This window comes from Carcharodon carcharias, chromosome 10, assembly GCF_017639515.1.
Source record: "Carcharodon carcharias isolate sCarCar2 chromosome 10, sCarCar2.pri, whole genome shotgun sequence".
NCBI classification, from domain to species: domain Eukaryota; kingdom Metazoa; phylum Chordata; class Chondrichthyes; order Lamniformes; family Lamnidae; genus Carcharodon; species Carcharodon carcharias.
In genome coordinates, this window is record NC_054476.1 from 37,614,326 (window position 1) to 37,633,079 (window position 18,754).

The 18,754-nt window shown below is 45.8% G+C and overlaps 1 protein-coding gene across 7 annotated transcripts in view; it reads right to left on the reverse strand.

The window, feature by feature from the left end:
• Nucleotides 1–18,754, reverse strand: part of LOC121283268 (AMP deaminase 3-like) — a 57,677-nt gene that overhangs the window by 1,657 nt on the left and 37,266 nt on the right. For 3 of the 7 annotated variants that reach the window (XM_041197656.1, XM_041197654.1, XM_041197655.1), the window contains exons 9-14: nt 18,571–18,734; nt 14,693–14,819; nt 13,075–13,238; nt 7,820–7,940; nt 4,313–4,486; nt 2,706–2,816 (exon numbers count right to left, since the gene is read on the reverse strand). In XM_041197656.1, the coding sequence (XP_041053590.1) occupies nt 2,706–2,816; nt 4,313–4,486; nt 7,820–7,940; nt 13,075–13,238; nt 14,693–14,819; nt 18,571–18,734 (861 nt within the window). Of the gene's footprint in view, nt 1–2,705; nt 2,817–4,312; nt 4,487–7,048; nt 7,194–7,819; nt 7,941–13,074; nt 13,239–14,692; nt 14,820–18,570; nt 18,735–18,754 lie in introns of those variants that run through there. The other 4 variants (XR_005944220.1, XM_041197657.1, XR_005944221.1 and 1 more) reach the window with 4 other exon arrangements.

The following is an 18,754-nucleotide window of genomic DNA, read 5'->3' on the forward strand; positions in this document are numbered from 1 at the left end:
CCAAACAGCAATTTTCTTAACATCTTCAAACCACTTAATCATGCCCCTATACATCGGAGTCTAAAGCATTAATGTGTAGCCTAAACAGCAAGGAAAGCAAGTATTGAATTCTACAAAACCGTAAAGAAAACAGCCTTCCAATCATAAAAACACCCATCAACCATTACCCTTTGCTTCTGGCCACTGAGCTAATTTTGGATCTAACTTGCCCTTGGATCCCATGGGTTCTTGCTTTTCTGACCCGTCCAATATTTGGGACCTCATCAAAAGCCTTGCTAAAATCCATGTAGACTACCTGAAATGCATTGCCTTCATCAACCCTCATTACCTCCTCAAAAAATTAAATCAAGTTAAGTCAGATACAACCTCCCCTTAAATTCATGTTGACTTGTATTTGATTAATCTGTCCCTCTAAATAATGATTAATACTCTCCCTTAGCATTTTTTTACAATAATTTGCCAATCACTGTGACTAGGCTGAGCTGTAATTATTTAGTTTATCCCTTCCTCCCTTTTTACAGAACAGTGCATTAGCAGTCCTCCTGTCATCCAGCATCACACCTATAGCCAGACACGATTGGAAAATATTATCCAAACCTCTGAAATTTGCTTCCTTGATTCTCTTAGTAGTCTGGTATACATTTCACCAAGCCTGGTGATTTATTTACATTCAAAAATGCCAGACCCCTTAATAATTTCTCTCTCATTGTGTTTACCTCACCCAATATTTCACACTCCTCCTCACCTACAACATCTGCATTGTCCCTCTCTTTTGTGAAGATAGATGGAAACTATTCATCAAGAACCATGCCCATGCCTTCCTATTCCACACACACACTACCTTTTGGTCTCTAATTAGTCCCACTCTTTCCTCAGTTATCTTCTTATTTATGTACTTTTGAAGCATCTTTGGGTTTTCCTCGATTTTACTTGCCAATATTTTTTCATGCCCTTTCTTTGCTTTCTATTTTCCTTTTAAATTTCACCCCTACACTTTCTATACTCCTCTAGGCTCTCTGCATCATTTAGCTCTTGGTATCTGATGAAAGCTTCCTTTTTTCCTCCTATCCTTTGCTCCTTGACAGTCTGGGGCCGGGGTGGGGGGGGGGGGGTGCGGAGGAGGGGCGGTTCTAGATTTGGGAGTCCCACACTTGCTTATTAATTTTCTGTCTTCCATTTCCAGCTTTGCTTTTCTCCCTTCTGAATCTATGCTCTGATTCCCATCCCACCACACCCCCCACCACCCCCTGACCTCCTCCCCACCGACCGCCCCAACCACCAAGCTAGTTGAACTGAAGTTTATGTGGTGGTTTACACCCATAGTATCTTTTTCTGTAGTGATAACCAAGTGGCTTTTGGGCCATTCAGAAAGCATTTAAGAATCAATCACATTGCTGTGGGTCTAGTGTCACCTTTGGCCAGACCAGGTCAGGACTGCAGATTTTCTCCCCTAAGGACATCAATGAACCAGATGGGTTTTTATGACAATCCAGTAGTTTGATCATTATTAATGCGTTGAACATTTTAGTCCAAATGTATTAATGAAATATATTTAAATGCCCCCACCTGCCATGGTGTGAATTTGAGCTCATCCCTAGACCATTAGTCCGAGTTTCTGCGTTGCTAGTCCAGTAAAATTAGCATTATTGCTACCATCCCCCCACTCCTACTGAGCTGCAGCTGACGCCTCTCCTTTGTTTAACTTGTGGAGACAGTGCCCGTTTTATCGAACACATTTTTCCTCAGCAGAAAACCATAAACTGCAGGTCACCTCCATGCCTGAATTGTACACCCTCACCATAAATATAGCTGCTAGTTTAGCCTTCACTTTGCAGCAGCTCTTGTAAATCATGTGACAAAACCTCAGGAGTCAGCCTCTCAGCATTAATCTCTTAATGTGCTTTCAGTGATTGCCTGCTTGCACGTACAGATGTCTACTCTTTACTTTTTTGTAATACCATCTGCAGCCGTATCGATTCGCAGCTTTGTCTGGAGAAATGTGAGTGAAGATTGTAATGGGAAGAACATTTTCCCAAGAGAAGAAGACTTGGCACCATGTATGGGTTTGCACTCAGTTGCTAGTCATGTTTCATTGCTTAGACTTCAAAATTACATCACGGTAAAAGCTCTAAATGTTCTTTCCATTGTCTGAGTGCAGCAGAGGGGCTTGACCAGACTGTACAATGCTATATACAGTTTCAAAGCAAGTGCAAAATTTGATTGGAACAGTAAATGAAACCAAGGCCAAGTCTTATTGTCAACCAAGGATTAATAACTTCTCTCTCTCTCTTTCTCTCTGAACGGGCACCTGACACACACTGGATGCTGTAGCACGTAGTGTAGGATGCCCCTCCCTTCCTCTCCTAGAAAAATAGCAGGCGTTTGCCTTAAGATCTTAGCATAAAAGTTTTCCATCACACTCTGACTGGAATTACAGTCCCAAGGTGTCTCTGTGAAAGGGGAGGGGAAGGAGACCCAAGACGCATTCTGATCTTCATGCCTCTGATTTCTGACGATATTTCACTTGCAGACGGCAGAATGAAACCTGTTCCTATCAGTTTTCTCAAGTCCCTCAATTCCCTGGCCATTTGTTCATTGAAAATCTCCACCTCTGCTTCGCAAACCACCTGAGCACCGAAACATGATATTAATAAGATCCTTCAGATTGTGGAGCCTTATTAAACATACTGTTTCTATAGTTTTACCTCATGCGACAATCCGCTTTGAAGCACACTGTTCCTCGCTATCTCACACAGGTCGCAGGTACTAAGTTTCCACACTTGGGCAGCTATTGCATATTCCTCCATTAGTGCTTCCTGGATCAGAACAGAATAATTCATTAGTTCCCTATCTCAAAGCACAAGCAGCAACATGCCAGAAGCAAACCTGACTGGTATTGGCCTTATAAAATCTGTGTATTTTTAACAGTGCTTAAATATAAAGGCTTCTTCAGCAGCAACTCACAAACCCACAATCTCTGCCACCTAGAAAGACAAGAGCAGCAGGCACATGGAAACACCACCAGCTACATGGAAACACCACCAGCTGCAACTTCCCCTCCAAGCCACAAACCATCCTGACATGGAACTATATCATCGTTCCTTCACTGTCACTGGGTCAAAATCCTGGAACTCTCTCCCTAATAGCACTGTGGGTGTACCTACACTACATGGACTGCAATGGTTCAAGAAGGTAGTCAAGAATAATTAGAGAATCGACAATAAATGCTGGCTTTGCCAGCGACGCTCACATCTGATGGATTTTGTTTTAGTGGAATTATATTCCAACTAAATGGTTACATAGTAGATTTGGGCATTAATTTCTGATGCCTTTTCAATCCTGTATAAATTATACTTTGTATATTCCTCAGTGCATGGAATCTTTATGAAAAGTATCTGGCAAGTAGAGCAAGATCAAACTATTAATGACCTCTGACACTGAACCTGAAGGTTAGTAAGGTTGGAGGTGGATCACCCAGGTTAAATAATGGCAGATGGTATCCATGTTACTGTGGTTACATCTCTGGTGCAAGGTTTAGGGAGTAGGAGGGGGTTGAGCTCACCTGGAACTCACCTGTTTCACACTCCTGTCCCTCAGGACAGCAACTTAGGTCAGGGAAGCATTTGGTCGATGGACATGACTAGCTCTCTTCAGCAGATAAACCTGCTGCTCAGCATGTCAACTTCCTGCCAGGGAAACTGCAGGCCGGGGAGTTGCCATTCTATGAAGCGTGCCCCCTATTACATTCCTGGCTTTATTTATGCAGCTGGGGCCTCAGAAGGGCCCTTGGGACCTGGCCTAATTCACGGTCCTGCTGCTGGACAGGCGACAGGTATTTGGGGCACCACTATTACCAGCTGATTGACCATAATCAGGTGATGACCACAAGGTAGTCTTGTATTGAATCGACATGCAAGAGTCTGGGGAGGGAGACTCCAGAAACCCACTCCACAGAACCATCTAATGGCCACAGTATGCAACTGCATTGTGACAATCCACATTATAAAATTGAATGAAAAATGTTGACATGGCAATTTACAATGGGACATGTACGTAGGACATAACTGGGAATAGTGCAGGGACATGTAACTGCAAGTAGTGTCATAGGTTAACATCCTAACCTAAATTTTACATGTTGACTTTCCTCGGAGATTGCTCTTTTGGCTGAGGGCTTCTTCCCTCGGGCACACGCAGTTCAGGGAATTCCGGACAGCACTGACATACAGAAATCAGTGAGGATGACTACATGTGCAGCAGAAATAACCCCATCAGCATCTGGATTAGCACTGCACAGCACTTAAAAGGCACCAACCTTGGTGTAATGGAACTGCATGGGGTCGTCAGTGGAGAGAGAGATCTTGAGGCCTTTGTGCAGGAACTCACGCAGTGGGTTTTTAGAATATTCCAGAAAGAGGCTGTTATTGCTCAGTGGAGACATGGCAATGGGCACCTGAGCGAGGTAGTATAGATACTGAAGCACTGGGCTCTGGAAAACAAATATAAAATCAGGCTTTCCTACTGATTTAGTATAAACAAAACCAATATCACACTGAATAAATAATGTACATAGCCAAGCTTGAGTAAATTAGCACAGTAATGGAGGGTCAGCACTGAGGGAGTGCTGCACTGTCAAAGGTAGAGGAATGATGGAGTGCAGCACTGTCAGAGGGATAGCACTGAGGGAGCACTGCACTGTCGGAAGGTCAGTACTGAGGGAGCACTGCACTGTTGGAGGGACAGTACTTTGGGAATGCTGCACTGTCAGAGGTAGAGGAATGAGGGAGTGCAGCAGTATCAAAGGGACAGTACTAAGAGAATGCTGCAAAATCAGAGCAGCAGTATTGAGGGAGTGCTGCACTTTCAGAGGGGAAGTATTGAGGGAGTGCTGCATTGTTGGAAGGTCAGTACTGAGGGAGCTCTGTACTGTTGGAGGGGCAGTACTTAGAGAATGCTGCACTGTCAGAGGGTCAATGCTAAGGAAGCATTAGACTGATGGAGGGGCAGTCATGAGGGAGCGCCGTACTGTCAGAGGAGCAATCATGAGGGAGCACCATGCTGTCAGAGCGGCAGTCACAAAGGAGTGCTGTTATGTCAGAGGGGTAGCCATGAGGGAATGCCATGCTGTCAGAGTGGCAGTCATGGGAGAGTGCTGCGCTGTATATGGGCAGTCATAAGTGTGTGCCATGCTGTTGTAGGAGCAGTAACAAGGGAGGAAAGCACTGTTGGAGGGGGCAATAATGGAAGAGTGTCATGCTTTCAAAGGGGCAGACACTGTCGACACTGCAGTAATGAGGGAGCACAGCGCTGTCGTAGGGACAGTACTGAGGGAGTGCTGCATTGTCAGAGATGTTGTTCCTCAGGTGGGATGTTAAACTGACAGCCCCTCTGCCTGTTCAGGTGGCTGTAAAATTCCTGTGGCATTACTGGAAGAAGAGCAGGGTAGCTGTCCTGGCCAACATTCTTTCCTCTACCAACATTGTGAAATTCACTGCTGCTTTTCATTGCTATTTGTGGGATCTCACTGCACACACCTTGACTGCTGTATTTGCTATCATAACTTTAAAAATTAATTAATTAATTGGCTGTAAAGAACTTTTGAACTTCCTAGAGGACAGTGAATGATAAATTACCTAAGGAGGTAATTCAGCCTATTCTGCCTTTGCCATCTCTTTTGAGCTATCTAATTAGTCACACTCCCCTGATCTTCCCCACATCACTGCAATGTTTTCCTTTTCAACTGTCCATTCAACTCCCTATTGAAAATTACTGTTGAATCTGTTTCCACCATCCTTTCAGGCAGCACATTCCAGATCACAACCCGCTGCTAAGAAGAGTTTCCCCCTCTGGTTCTTTTGCCAAGCATCTAAAACCTGTGTCTGTTGGTTTCTGCCCTGACCCTTTCTGCCACTGCAAACAGTTTCTCCTTATTTACTCTATCAAAGCCCTTTGTGATTTGGAACATCTCGATTAAATCTCTCCTTAACCTTCTCCACTCTAAGAAAAACAACGCTCCAGTCTCTCCACATAACTGAAGTCCCTCATCCCTGGTGCCGTTCTAGTTAATCTCATCTGCACCCTCGCAAAGGCCTTGACAGCCCTCCTAAAGTGCAGAACCCAGAACTGGACATTACACTCCAGCGATGAAAGGTGTGCTATAAATTCAAGTTCTCATAAACGATTGAGACTGTGTTTCTGAAGAACGATCAAGACCTGCTGAGTTTTTCCAGGTAATTCTGTTTATGTTTTTTATAATGTCAGAGGACAATGTGGAATTGTCAGGGTGCAAGTTCGTCTCAAAGCACCAGCTGCTTTTTCCAGCAGTTTAAAGTGCGCAGTCCCCAAACGCAAAGCCTGTTTGAGGTTTACAGATGAGTATCGAGTTACTAAGTGTTGTTTTGAACTCTTGCCCATTTGGAATGGTGCTAAATGATTTTATTTTATTCTGGATCTTTCACTGCATTCAGCCTGTAGTCAGTCACATCCTTTCCCTACGCTGGAGTTAAATGAAGGTCATGAGAGAGGGAAAAAGGACACTATATTCATGACGGTCGGCTAATGCTTGAAATTTGATTACAGTTTCCCAATATTCTCCTGGTCCTGCGAGTGCTAAGTCATTTTGGGAACGACTGTCCCCGATTGGCTGCTTGTGTGTGTGTGAATGTCAGGTGGGCTCAAACTTCCCAGCAGGAATTCCCAGAACTGTGGGATCATGTTCAAGCCCAAGGCAATCAATGTGAAAGGCAGTGTTCCAACTGAAATCAGAACAGGGAGTCGCACATAGAAACATAAAATAATTTACAGCACAGACAGTGACCATTCAGCCCATCTTATCAATGCTGGCCGAAAAAGAATTATCCAGACATTTTCCCACCTTCCAGCTCTATAGCCCTGTAGTTTACGGGTACCTCAAGTGCATATTCAAGTGTTTTTTAAATGTGATGAGGGTTTCTGCCTCTACCACCCTTTCAAGCAGTGAGTTCCAGACACCCACCATCCTCTGGGTGGAAAAACTACTCCTCAACTCCCCTCTGATCCTCCTGCCACTTACTTTGCATTAACTCACATTTGTCAGGATTGAATTCCATTTGCCACTTTACTGTCCACTTGACCTGTCCATTGGTATCTTCCTGCAGTCCACAGTTTTCTTCCTCACTATCAACCACACAGCCAATTTTCATATCATCTGCAAACCTCTAAATCACAGCCATTACATGCAAGTCTAAATCATCGAGATATACCCCAGAATCTGAGCAGTACACAGGGAATACATCCAGATAATTTTCTGACAGAATTACTTAGTGTAAATGATCAGAGTTCAAATTTGGGAAACATAAAGAAAGCAATTTGAAACCAAACATTTCTATAGCACCTTTCATGACCTCAGGAGGTGCTGAATATAGTCAGACAACAAAGGACACACAATTTATTTTAGTGTTGTTCATTGTGGTATAACTATTGTCCAGGACATTCTCCCCTGCTTTTCTTCAGATCGGTGCATGTAAAAGATCCCAGGGCACTGAGAGGTAAGACAAAAGCCTTGGTTTAATGTCTCATCTGAAAGATGGCACCTCTAACAGTGCAGCCTTCTCTCAGTACAGCTCCACTAACTATGCAGCACTGGGAGAGTTAGCCTAAATTATGTGCACAAGTCACTGGAGTGGGACTTGAACCCACAATCTTCTGACCCAGAAGTGACATACTACCCACTGAGTCACAGCTGGCGCTTATTAGTTTGAGGTGAGATGCTGTGATGCTAATGGGCAAGACTGATTTTCACATCACCCTCTTGACTCAGTGTTGTTGCTGTGTGTGAACGTACCTTCTTAAGATTCAGTCCATGTGAAATATTGTCCGCTGTTAGAAAGGCTGATACCAAGTGAGTGATTGAACCAGCCTCCCCACAGTGAGGTCGGAACTGGAATGTGCTCAAACCTCGTTCCCTGAAAAAGAAATCAGTCACACACCAGTTTATCAGGAGATAAAATAGCCCAGGCCTCATGCTAGCTCACTATGAGGATTTCCATCAAGCCTGCATCACAGCTCAAATCCTCTCCCTGTCCAAGTTAAAACCCCACCCGAGCAGATGAGCTCAATGGGATTCATCAGTCCCAGGTGAACCAATTTTTTCTCTATAGCTAAGCGAGATCAACTGTAATGGAAACATTTTCGGAGTCAGTGAGCTGGAATCTTTGCCCTAAGATCCCTGTAGAGTTGAGGAAAACAGATCTGGGTCAGAGAAAGGTCAAACTGTGCAACCATAAAATTAGAAGCGCAGAAGGAGGCCATTCGGCCCATCAAGCCTGTGCCAGCTCTTTGAAAGCTATCCAATCAATGTCAGTCTTGCTGCTCTTTCCCCATAGCCCTGCAATTTTTTTCCTCTTCAAGTAGTTATCTAATCCCCATTTGAAAGTTACTATTGAATCGGCCTTCACCACTCTTTCAGAGAGAACATTCCAGATCATTATAACTCACTGTGTAAAAAGATCTTGCCTCTGATTCTTTTGACCTAAAGTCTGGTGCCCAGAATTGGACACAATGCTCCAGCATGGGTCTAAACCAGTGTTTTATACTGGTTCCATAACTTCCTTGCTTTTGTACTCTATGCCTCTATTAATAAAGCCAAGGATTCCATATAGTTTTTAAACAGCCTTCTCAACTTGTCCTGTGACCCTTAAAGATTTATGTACACACACCCCCAGGTTTCTCTGCTCCTGTACCCCTTTAATTTGTCCCATTTGGTTTATATTGCCTCGCCTCATTCTTCTGACCAAAATGAATTACCTCACTCTTTGCATTAAGTTTTATCCGTCGTGTATTTGACCATTTTACCAGCCTATGTCCTCGTTGTTTACTACAATTCCAAGTTTTGTGCCATCTGAATGCTTTGAAGTTATGCCCTTTAAGTCCAGGTTGTCAATATATATCACAAAGAGCAGCGATCCCAATACCGACCCCTTAGGGTACACCATTGTGCACCTGCCTCTAGTCTGAAAACAACCGCTCACCACTATTCTCTGCTTTCTGTCTCAGCCAATTTGTATCCGCATTATCACTGCCCCTTTAATCCCATGGGTTTTAACTTAACGAACAAATCTATTGGCCTGAATTTTACCCGCAGGGTGCAACTGAAGTCAGCACAGCTGGAAGTGGGTGTAAAAGCTGCTCCCAGCTGTGATCACACTGTAAACATGATATTATGCTAATAAAAACAAAAAAACTGCGGATGCTGGAAATCCAAAACAAAAACAGAATTACCTGGAAAAACTCAGCAGGTCTGGCAGCATCGGCGGAGAAGAAAAGAGTTGACGTTTCGAGTCCTCATGACCCTTCGACAGAACTTGCGTTCGAGTCCAAGAAAGAGTTTCTTGGACTCGAACGCAAGTTCTGTCGAAGGGTCATGAGGACTCGAAACGTCAACTCTTTTCTTCTCCGCCGATGCTGCCAGACCTGCTGAGTTTTTCCAGATGATATTATGCTGGGTGGCCAATTAAGGCCCGCCAAGCATGAAATGCAACTGCCAGTTGTTTGCTGTGTGTGTGGGGGTGGGAACGTGTCGGGTCCGATAGGGACCCAGCGGGGTGTTCAAAAACGGAAGAGGCGGCCCCCGGAAGACTGCCAGGAGTTGTGGGGGAAGGTGAGGGAGCTGTTTTGAAGCTAATCCAAGAATTGTCCTGGTGTGCAGTCATGGCCTTAGCACCTGGTAGTCATGGAAGGTGGGAGGGAAGGTCGGGTGGGTACTCTGTCCCCCTGCTCCTCAGATGAATGCCTGGAAGTGCTGGTCGAGGAGGTCAGTGCCAGGCTGCATATCTTAATGCCCAGGGATGGCAAGAGAATGCCACCTCACCTGACCAAGAAGACCTGGACAGAGGTCACTGCCCAGGTCAGTGGGCAGGTTGTGGTGCACCACACATGTGGATCCAGGGCCGCAAAAGGTTCAATGATCTGCTACGGTCAGCAAGGGTAAGTGCAGAGATGGCTTGGATCTGTGCGGAGAATTTTAGTCGGGTTTCTGTTTGCTCGGACTGTTCAGGGGTCTAAGAGTGTGTATGCCAACTGGCACTGAAGCCTGCCCTGCCAAGGCTGGGATGACAGCACGACTGGCCTCAGCGCATTGCAGAGTGAGATGTGTCACAGTGACACGGTCCGCTTAATGCCCAGGTGGGAGGCCAGGTGGAAACCAGGAAAGGATGTTCAGGGAGATGGAGCAATAATGAGGTTATATTTCCCTGTCAGGGGAAGAGGAGACGTTGTGGTGCATCGCAGAACAGGTGGAGGAGTGCCAAATCTGTACTTCCTCATGAATCATGAGAGCAATGCACTGGATCTGGAATGCCACCGGCCGGCTCGTTCCTCCGGCCACGGTGAGGAGGGGTCTCGGATGAAGGTAAGAATGCAGGTGACAGATGTGTGTATGGTGGGCACTGGAAACGTAACGGGCTCCTCTCATCAGAAACTGACTGTCATAGCCAGAGAGCCCACTGAAGCTCCAATGCAGATGGCATCATGCAGCAGGTCTCCACTGTCTCCTCAGCCCGCTTAGCATGCATAATGACTTTGTTGATCGAATTTACTGATCTTTTGCCTTCCTCCCACAGATGCAGCATCCGTAGGAGCCACCGGCGACCCTGAGGACCCCCCATTGAGCTCCGAGGCAGACATCACACCTGCACCAGTGTCACACTGTCTCTCTGAACCAGACACCAGCACAGATACTCACACGTCGTTGGGCATTAAGTATTTGGCTCCACAGGTAATGCACAGCGTTAATAGCAAATCACACTTGCATGAGGAGCTGGCAGAGACAGCGAGGTCCCAGGGAGCCGACAGTGGGAGCACAGCTGGAGACCAGGACCGTGCTGCGTCTGAGGCAGATGACATGCCTCTGGAGTCATTCATCAGGTGGCAGATGCTGGATGTCCAACGGGATGTGCGGAGAGAACTGGCGGAGATCCATGAGGGTCTGTGTGCCATGGGCTCCGTCACGAAGGGGTTCATGCAGAGCATGAGTTCTGCATTGACCCTTAACACCGAGCGCATAGCCTCCTCCATGGAAACAGTGGCAACTCAGGGGGTCACTGCCAGTGTGAGAGATGGATGAGGCACCTAGTCTCTCTGTTGGGTGCCCGTCCATCAATGATGAGCAAGGAGGTGCAAACCCACCTCACACTAGCGGACGAGCTGCCTGTCGTCTGTGAGAGCACGTCTCAGGGTTCTCCGGACACGGGCACCAGCTCCTCTGCCCCTCTGCCAGTGGCCACTGCATCTGATGATGCTGTGATGACTGATGAGTGCCCAGCTATAGGGCAGGACGCACCCTCCTAGGTGGAGCCTTCTCAGGCTCCAGCGGCCAGAGGATGACCGCCAAGGTCATCAGAGCCACCAGGACAGCAGAGTCAGCAGTCTGCCTCCAAAGCCACTGTCAGCGATGGTGGGGTGGGGGCACAAGACGCAGCACCCGTGGATGTTAATTTGAAGGCACCTTAAGCACAACAGGGGCATGTCACGGGTGACATTATTTGCATTAATTATTTTGACATTTGCATTAGAGATGGACACTTTGTTTGTTCTTTGCATGTTTGTATGAAGTAACATAAACTTTTATTTGGCTTAAATGGGCTGAGTTGGTTGGATGGTTTGAATAGGTGCCAGATACAGCACAGGCTTGTAAATATGTTCTTGGTGCTGGTATACTGCGTTGGGCTCTCATTTATTGATTGTTAACAAAGGAGACAGTGCCATTGGCCATCCATCCATTTGTACAGGAACCACGAACAGCCTTGGTCCCTGTGAGTGCTGCAAGATGTGGGCACAAACTTGGAGAATCTGTGTCCTGTGGTCACAGACGACCTGAACATTCATTGATTGGAACCCCTCTGTTTATGAAAACGCCCAGCTCACCTGCTGGTGCCTTGATGGCCAGGCAAGTGCAACCTATTACACTCTAGATGTGGGGGCACCCAGCCATCACAGCAAAGCTTCGTGCTCTCTCCGCCTGGCTCGCCTTGTCTGTTCGGAAGTGGGTGAACATGCGGATGCGTCTAAAGATAGCATCAGTTACGAGCTTGACACAACTGTGTGCAGCCGATTGAGAGATGCTGCACAGAGCCCCCACTGAGCCCTGAAAAGTATTGGAGGCATTGAAGCTGAGGGCCACTGTGACCTTCAAAGTCACTATCATGGGGTGGAGGTGATTTCCGGACCTATCATGTGACATATTGCTATCACTGCATCCCTGGAGAGGCGGAGTCTCCTGCGGCACTGACATCTGGAGGCAGTTGGAGTGCTGCCTGAACACTCTAGATACTGGGTAGTGGCATCTTCGGCGGTCCCTCCCGCCTTGGCCTCCCTGCTGGCCGTGCACCAACTGAGCCCGTGCCTTGTCTCTGGAACTCTGCCCACACTCACCTGGCCTCCTCATCCACCTGTCCCTCCCTTCCTCTTCAGTGGAATGCATTGTCCCCATTAGATGGGATGCAGAGAAGCAATGCCTTGAAAATGAAGGAGCACGGTGCTGTAATACTCAGAGGAACCTTCCAGGGGCGATGAGGACCTGAGATGCTGAAGCTGAAATGCAGGCTCGATAATCAAAGGAGGTGCCAAGAAACTCTGGGACAATTCTGTACTCTCACAGCAAAGGACTGGCAATGACAGAGAAAGTGTTGGTGCTCTGGGGGCCTTTTATCCCATGTGTGGATGTGGAAATGATTAAAACGTGAATTCTGCCCACCTGTTTTGAAAGCTAAAATCCGCACGGGCAATGTAAAATTTTGGTCAATAGGCTTTATAATGACCTTAATTGGCCCTTAATTGGCCCCATGCCCACTGACCTCAATATTGCTCACGTGTGCAATGACATCGGGATGCACTCTTGACCTCATTTCACCCAATTTTACACGTGTTTAGGTTGGGCATGCACCAGAGCTCGGACCGTAAAATTCAGGCCATGTAGTGGTACTTTACCAAAAACCTTTTGAAAGTCCACGGACAAGTCAACCACATGACCCTCACTAGAATGGTAGTTACAGAATCATCTGATTCGGTTGCAGGAGAGAATACGGAGCTGGGAATACTTACTTCCTCAGATTGTTGAGCACCATAATGTTTGCATACATGTAGTAGAGGTAGTAGCTGTACGGTGGGTTCTGCTCCCTCGTCCACTGCCCAGGGATTGGGCTCTTTATTGAGAACATGTGAGCACTGTGCTTGGACTCATCATCCACACTGTCAAATCCCGTCACCTGCAACAGAACCCAGAGCAGTCAGACAGCACAGACTCCCAGCCATGATACACAGTGTGACACATGCTCCAGTGAGGCAGCCAATTTCAAATCCCACCATAGCAATTTGAGAATTTATATCAGTTTTTAAAAATCTGGAAATAAAAACAGTAAAAGTGACCATGAAGCTGTTGGATTGTCATAAAAATGCAACTGGATCATTAATGTCCCTTTAGGGAGGAAACCCATCATCCTTACCCACTCTGGGACTTCTTTGTGACTCTAATCCTACACCAAGGACTGCATTTTATGGGGGAGGAGTGAGTGAACCGCTCGTCTCTCCTCCCCACCCTTCCCCCAAAAAGGAAAGTCGACTGGAAGCTAACATGACCAGAGGAAGACCCCCCCCCCCCCCCCCCCCCCCCACCCACACACCAAGCCCCACCCAATGAGCAGGCCAAAATGGTTGAGAGTGTGTTTTCTGCCCTTTGGTGGGAGCAAGTCCTTCCCTCAGGAGCTGCTGACCAATCTGATTGGCCAGTAGCTCCAGCAGTCTTGGCAGTGCCAGAGCTCAGTCATGGGCACTGTCAGGACTGTAAGAGGGAGCGTGAAGACGATGGATGGCTGCCCTGGAAAGGCAAGTCCTGGGGTTTTGGGGTTGGAACCCAGAGATGGGGAGTGGGGGTGCAGGGGCAGGTTTTAGAGGGCAGTTGGCACAGAAGGAAGTGGGGCTTACATTTTGGGGAGGTACCCAAGATGCACACAGCACACCCCTGCTAAAAAGAGGTCCCTGCCTTCTTTCCTGCTGTTCTTCAAGTAGACCATAAATAAAGGCCTGCTCACTCCCACCCACCTGCCCGTGCCAGCCACATCATGGCATGGGCAGTACATTATCCAGGTCAATAGGCTTGCTAACAAGTCTAATAAACCTTTAGTTATTTATTTACATATGGCAGGAGGGCTGCCGATTTTAGCACCTGTCCACCTAGTGTGTTATGGGGATCAGCTGATGAAGTCATATTGGGCTTGAAATGTTCACTCTGGTCCGGTCTCCACAGATGCTGCCAGACCTTACTGAGCGTTTCCAGCATCCGCAGTATTTTGCTTTTAGCCCAATGATGCTGTGAATTTCTTGATATTTTTAAAAGCTATTTTTTGTAATAAATACAAATTGCAAAATCATTGTAATAGCTTGGTCAAGTTTCCCTTTGGGATTTGGTCAGCATGGCAAATACCACCTGCCATATCATAACCTCAGCAATAGATTCAACTGCGTAAAGTAGTGTAGTAACCTGGCCTTTCTGTTTTATTTCATGTAATCCAGGCCATTAATAGTTCATTTCAATTAATTTAATTGAGTTTCTTGAAGTAAATGTGGGATTAAAAACCTACCCATTTGCAGAGACTTCAATCACAGACAGGCAGAGGATGTAACACTCTATAGTACAAGTAGAATCGATAGGTGGTTTACGCACATATTTTAAGAAGAGGTGAAGTTCGCGGTTTTCTTTGGGATTGATTGTTGCTTCAAAGAGAGGCAGGAAAATATTCTCCAGCATTTTTCCAAAACTAGGCAAGATTTTTTTTGTTCGAAATATATCACTGGAATAGAAGTTAAAAAGTAAATGGTAGATCAGCCCAGATAATTTCACTCACTCCAGTCTCACCAATCATGTGCTTTTCATGACAATTCGGTGTGTTTTCACTACTGTCATGGTCTAATCCCATAGCCTACATGGCCAAGTCCCTTTAACAAGCATGTTTATGTGACAAATCATTAACATGGCCCCAGTGGGCAGCACTCCCGCCTAAATTATAACCGCGGGTTCAAATCTCATAGATAATCCAGCCTCACAGTCCCAGTGCAGTGCTGAAGGAGTGCTACACTATTGAAGGGGCTGTACATAAGAAGCGCTGAACTGTCAGAGGGACAGTACTGAAGGCATGCTGCACTGTTGGAGGGTCAGTCCTGAGGCAGTACCATGCTGTTGGAGGGTTTCTGGGATGTTTAAGATACACATTAAAGCTCTACCCCTTGTGTGATAAACCCCTCCAAGTCCACTGTTTTAGCTTAGTAACAGTATTGATCAATGTATTCATCAAGTTAGTTTGACATTGCCAATAAGCTTTGTCGGGGGTGGGGGCATGGGGGAGTTGGTTTGGGGGGGTCCGAAGATGAAGGGGTGGCTGTGACTAGATGACAAACAGGAGATGCCTATCCAAAGTCCATATTACGTCCGCTTCCTCCCACCTCTGCACCTCCGGCAGTAACCCTTATTGCCACATACAATTACCTCAGCAGCTAAATTCAGCAGACTGATATCAGACTGAGGATTGAACTTAACCTTCTGGTTCTCTGTGACTCAGGTCCATGCTCACCAATGTATTTACTCAGTTACCAGTTGGTTAAAATAGAAACCCTGAAACATGTGACATGAAAGACATAAAAAACAGGAGTAGGAGTAGTCATTTGGCCTCTCGAGCCTGCTCTGCCATTCAATAAAATCGTGATTAATCCGACTGTGGCCTTACCTCCACTTTCCTGATTGCACCCCCCCATAACCCTTGACTCCCTTGCAGATCAAAAACCTGTCTAACTCAGCCTTGAATATATTCAATGGCCCAGCCTCCATTGGTCTCTGGGGTAGTGAATTCCACATATTAATGACCCTCAGAGAAGGAATTCATCCTCATCTCCATCTTAAATGGACACTCCTTATGACACTCCCTTTTCTGAAACTGTGCTCCCTAGTTTTAGATTTCCCCCACGAGGGGAAACATTCTCTCAGCATCTACCCTGTCAAGCCCCTCTCAGAATCTAATATGTTCAACAAGATCACCTCTCAGCCTTCTAATCTTTAATAAGTAAAAGCCTAATCTGCTCAACCTTTCATCATAAAACAACCACCTAGTCCCAAGAATCGACCAAGTGAATGTTCTCTGAACGGACTCCAATGCAAGAATATTCCTCCTTAAATAAGGAGACCAAAACTGCACAAAGTGCTCAAAGTGCGCTCTCACCAATACCCTGTACATTTGTAGTAAGACTTTCCTACTTTTATACTCCATCCCCCTTGCAAGAAAGGCTAACATTTCATTTGCCTTCTTAATCACTTGCTGTACCTACATGCTAACAATTTGTCATTCATGTACAAGGACATCCAGATCCCTCTGTATTGCAGCATTCTGCAAACTCTCGCCACTTAAATAACATTCTCCTTTTCTAACCTTCCCACCAAATTGAACAACCTAAAATTTTCCCACATTATACTTCACTGGCCAAATTTTTGCCCACTCACTTAACCTATGCATATCCCCCTGCAGACTCTGTATCCTCCTCAACTTGCTTTCCTATCTATCTTTGTATCAACAGCAAATTCGGCTACAATGCATTGTGTTCCTTCATCCAAGACATTAATATAGATCATTAATAGTTGATGCCCCAGCTCTGATCCCTGTAGCACTCCACTTGTTACAGTTTGTCAACCTGAAAATGACCCATTTATCCTCACTCTCTGTTTCCTGTGAGTTAGCCAGTCCTGTAGCCATGCTAATATTTTACCCCCAGCACCATGTGCTCTTACCTTATTAGTACCTTTCATGTGGCACCTTATCAACTGCCTTTTGGAAATTCAAACACACAACATCGACTTTTTTTCCCCATTCATTTACAGGATGTGGGTGCTGCTGGCTGGGCCAGCATTTATTGTCCGCCCCTAATTGCCCTTGAGAAGGTGGTAGCGAGCTGCCTTCTTGAACTGCTGCAATCCATGTGGTGTAGGTCTACAGTGCTGTTAGGAAGGGAGTTCCAGGATTTTGACCCAGCGACAGTGAAGGAACAGCAATATAGTTCCAAGTCAGGATGGAGAGTGGCTTGGAGGGGAACTTGCAGGTGGCGGTGTTCCCATGTGTCTGCTGCCCTTGTCCATCTAGATGATAGTGGTCATGGATTTGGAAGGTGCTGCTGAAGGAGCCTTGGTGAATTCCTGCAGTGCATCATGTAGATGGTACACACTGCTGGCACTGTTCATCGGTGGTGGAGGGCCAATTAAGTGGATTGCTTTGTCCCAGATGGTTGCCCTTTATCCACCCTGCTTGATACATCCTCAAGGAACTCTAATAAATTTGTCAAACATGATTTTTCCTTTTAAAAATCATGTTGACTCTGATTGTAATATAATTTTCTAAATGTCCTGCTACTACTTCCTTAAGAATGGATTTTAGCATTTTCCCAATGACAGATGTTAGGCTAACTTTTTTTTAATTCATAAGATGTAGGCTTTGCTGGCTGGGCCAGCATTTATTGCCCATCCCTAGCTGCCCTTAAGAACCGCTGCATTCCATGTGGTGTAGGTACACCCACCTGGCCTATAATTTCCTGCTTTCTGTCTCCCTTCCTTCTTGAATAGAGGTGTTATATTTATAGTTTTCCAGTCCACTGGGACCTTTCCAGAATCAATGAAATTTTGGAAAATTACATGAAGATGAAGAGTATCTGTCCAGTAGCACTATTCTAACACATGGTGAAGAGGGAACTCTTCAATGGGATTCTCCAGTAAAGAAATCGTTTGGTTAGTCCATGGGTTCCTTTTCAATTCACTGGCTCAATGCTTCAGGTTGGCAGAAGGAACGCAAACATTTAGCATGCAGGTACAGCAAGCAATTAGGAAAGCAAATGGTGAGGAGGCTGGGGTACAGGAATAAAGAAATCTTGCCACAATTGTATAAGGCTTTGGTGAGACCACACCTGGAAATCTGTGTACAGTTTTGATCTCCATATTTAAGAAAGGATATGCTTGCATTAGAGGCAGTACAGCAAAGATCTGCTAGATTGGTCTCTGAGGTGAGAGGATTGTTCTATGAAAGTCTGAGTAAACTGGGCCTAAATTATCTGGATTTTAGAAGAATGAGAGGTGATCCCATTGAAATATTTAAGATTCTGAAGGGGCTTGACAGGGTAAACACTGAGTGGTTGTCTTCCTTGCTGGGGTACCTAGAACATGGTGGGGCACAGTCTCAGGACAAAGGGTCAATCGCTTAGGACTGAGATGAGAAATTTCTTCACTCAAAGGGTTGTGAATATTTGGAATTCTTTACCCCAGAGGGTTTTGGATGCACCACCACTGAAAACATTTAAGGCTGGGATAAACAGATTTTTGGTCTCTCAGGGAATCAAAGGATATGGGGAGCGGATGGAGATGAAGCCCAAGAGCAGCCATGATTGTACTGAATGACGAAGCAGGCTTGACCAGCCATATGGTCTACTCCTGCTCCTAGTGTTCTCTTGTTTTGTTCATTGTGGCTCTAACTCTCTGCATTATATCACTTTAGTCATTGGAAACCTCGGACTTACTAAATACGAGGAACTTGAATAACCCAGCGGACGTTTGGTGAGTAGACTCGTTGTTTAATAAACCACCTGGCCAGATTGACCCACTCACTCGGTGACCCACCATAGATTGATAGTCGTGGTTCTGAGTACTGGTATTTGCTTTCCTCTAGATCGTGAGAGACTTCCTGTGGACAAACACACAACA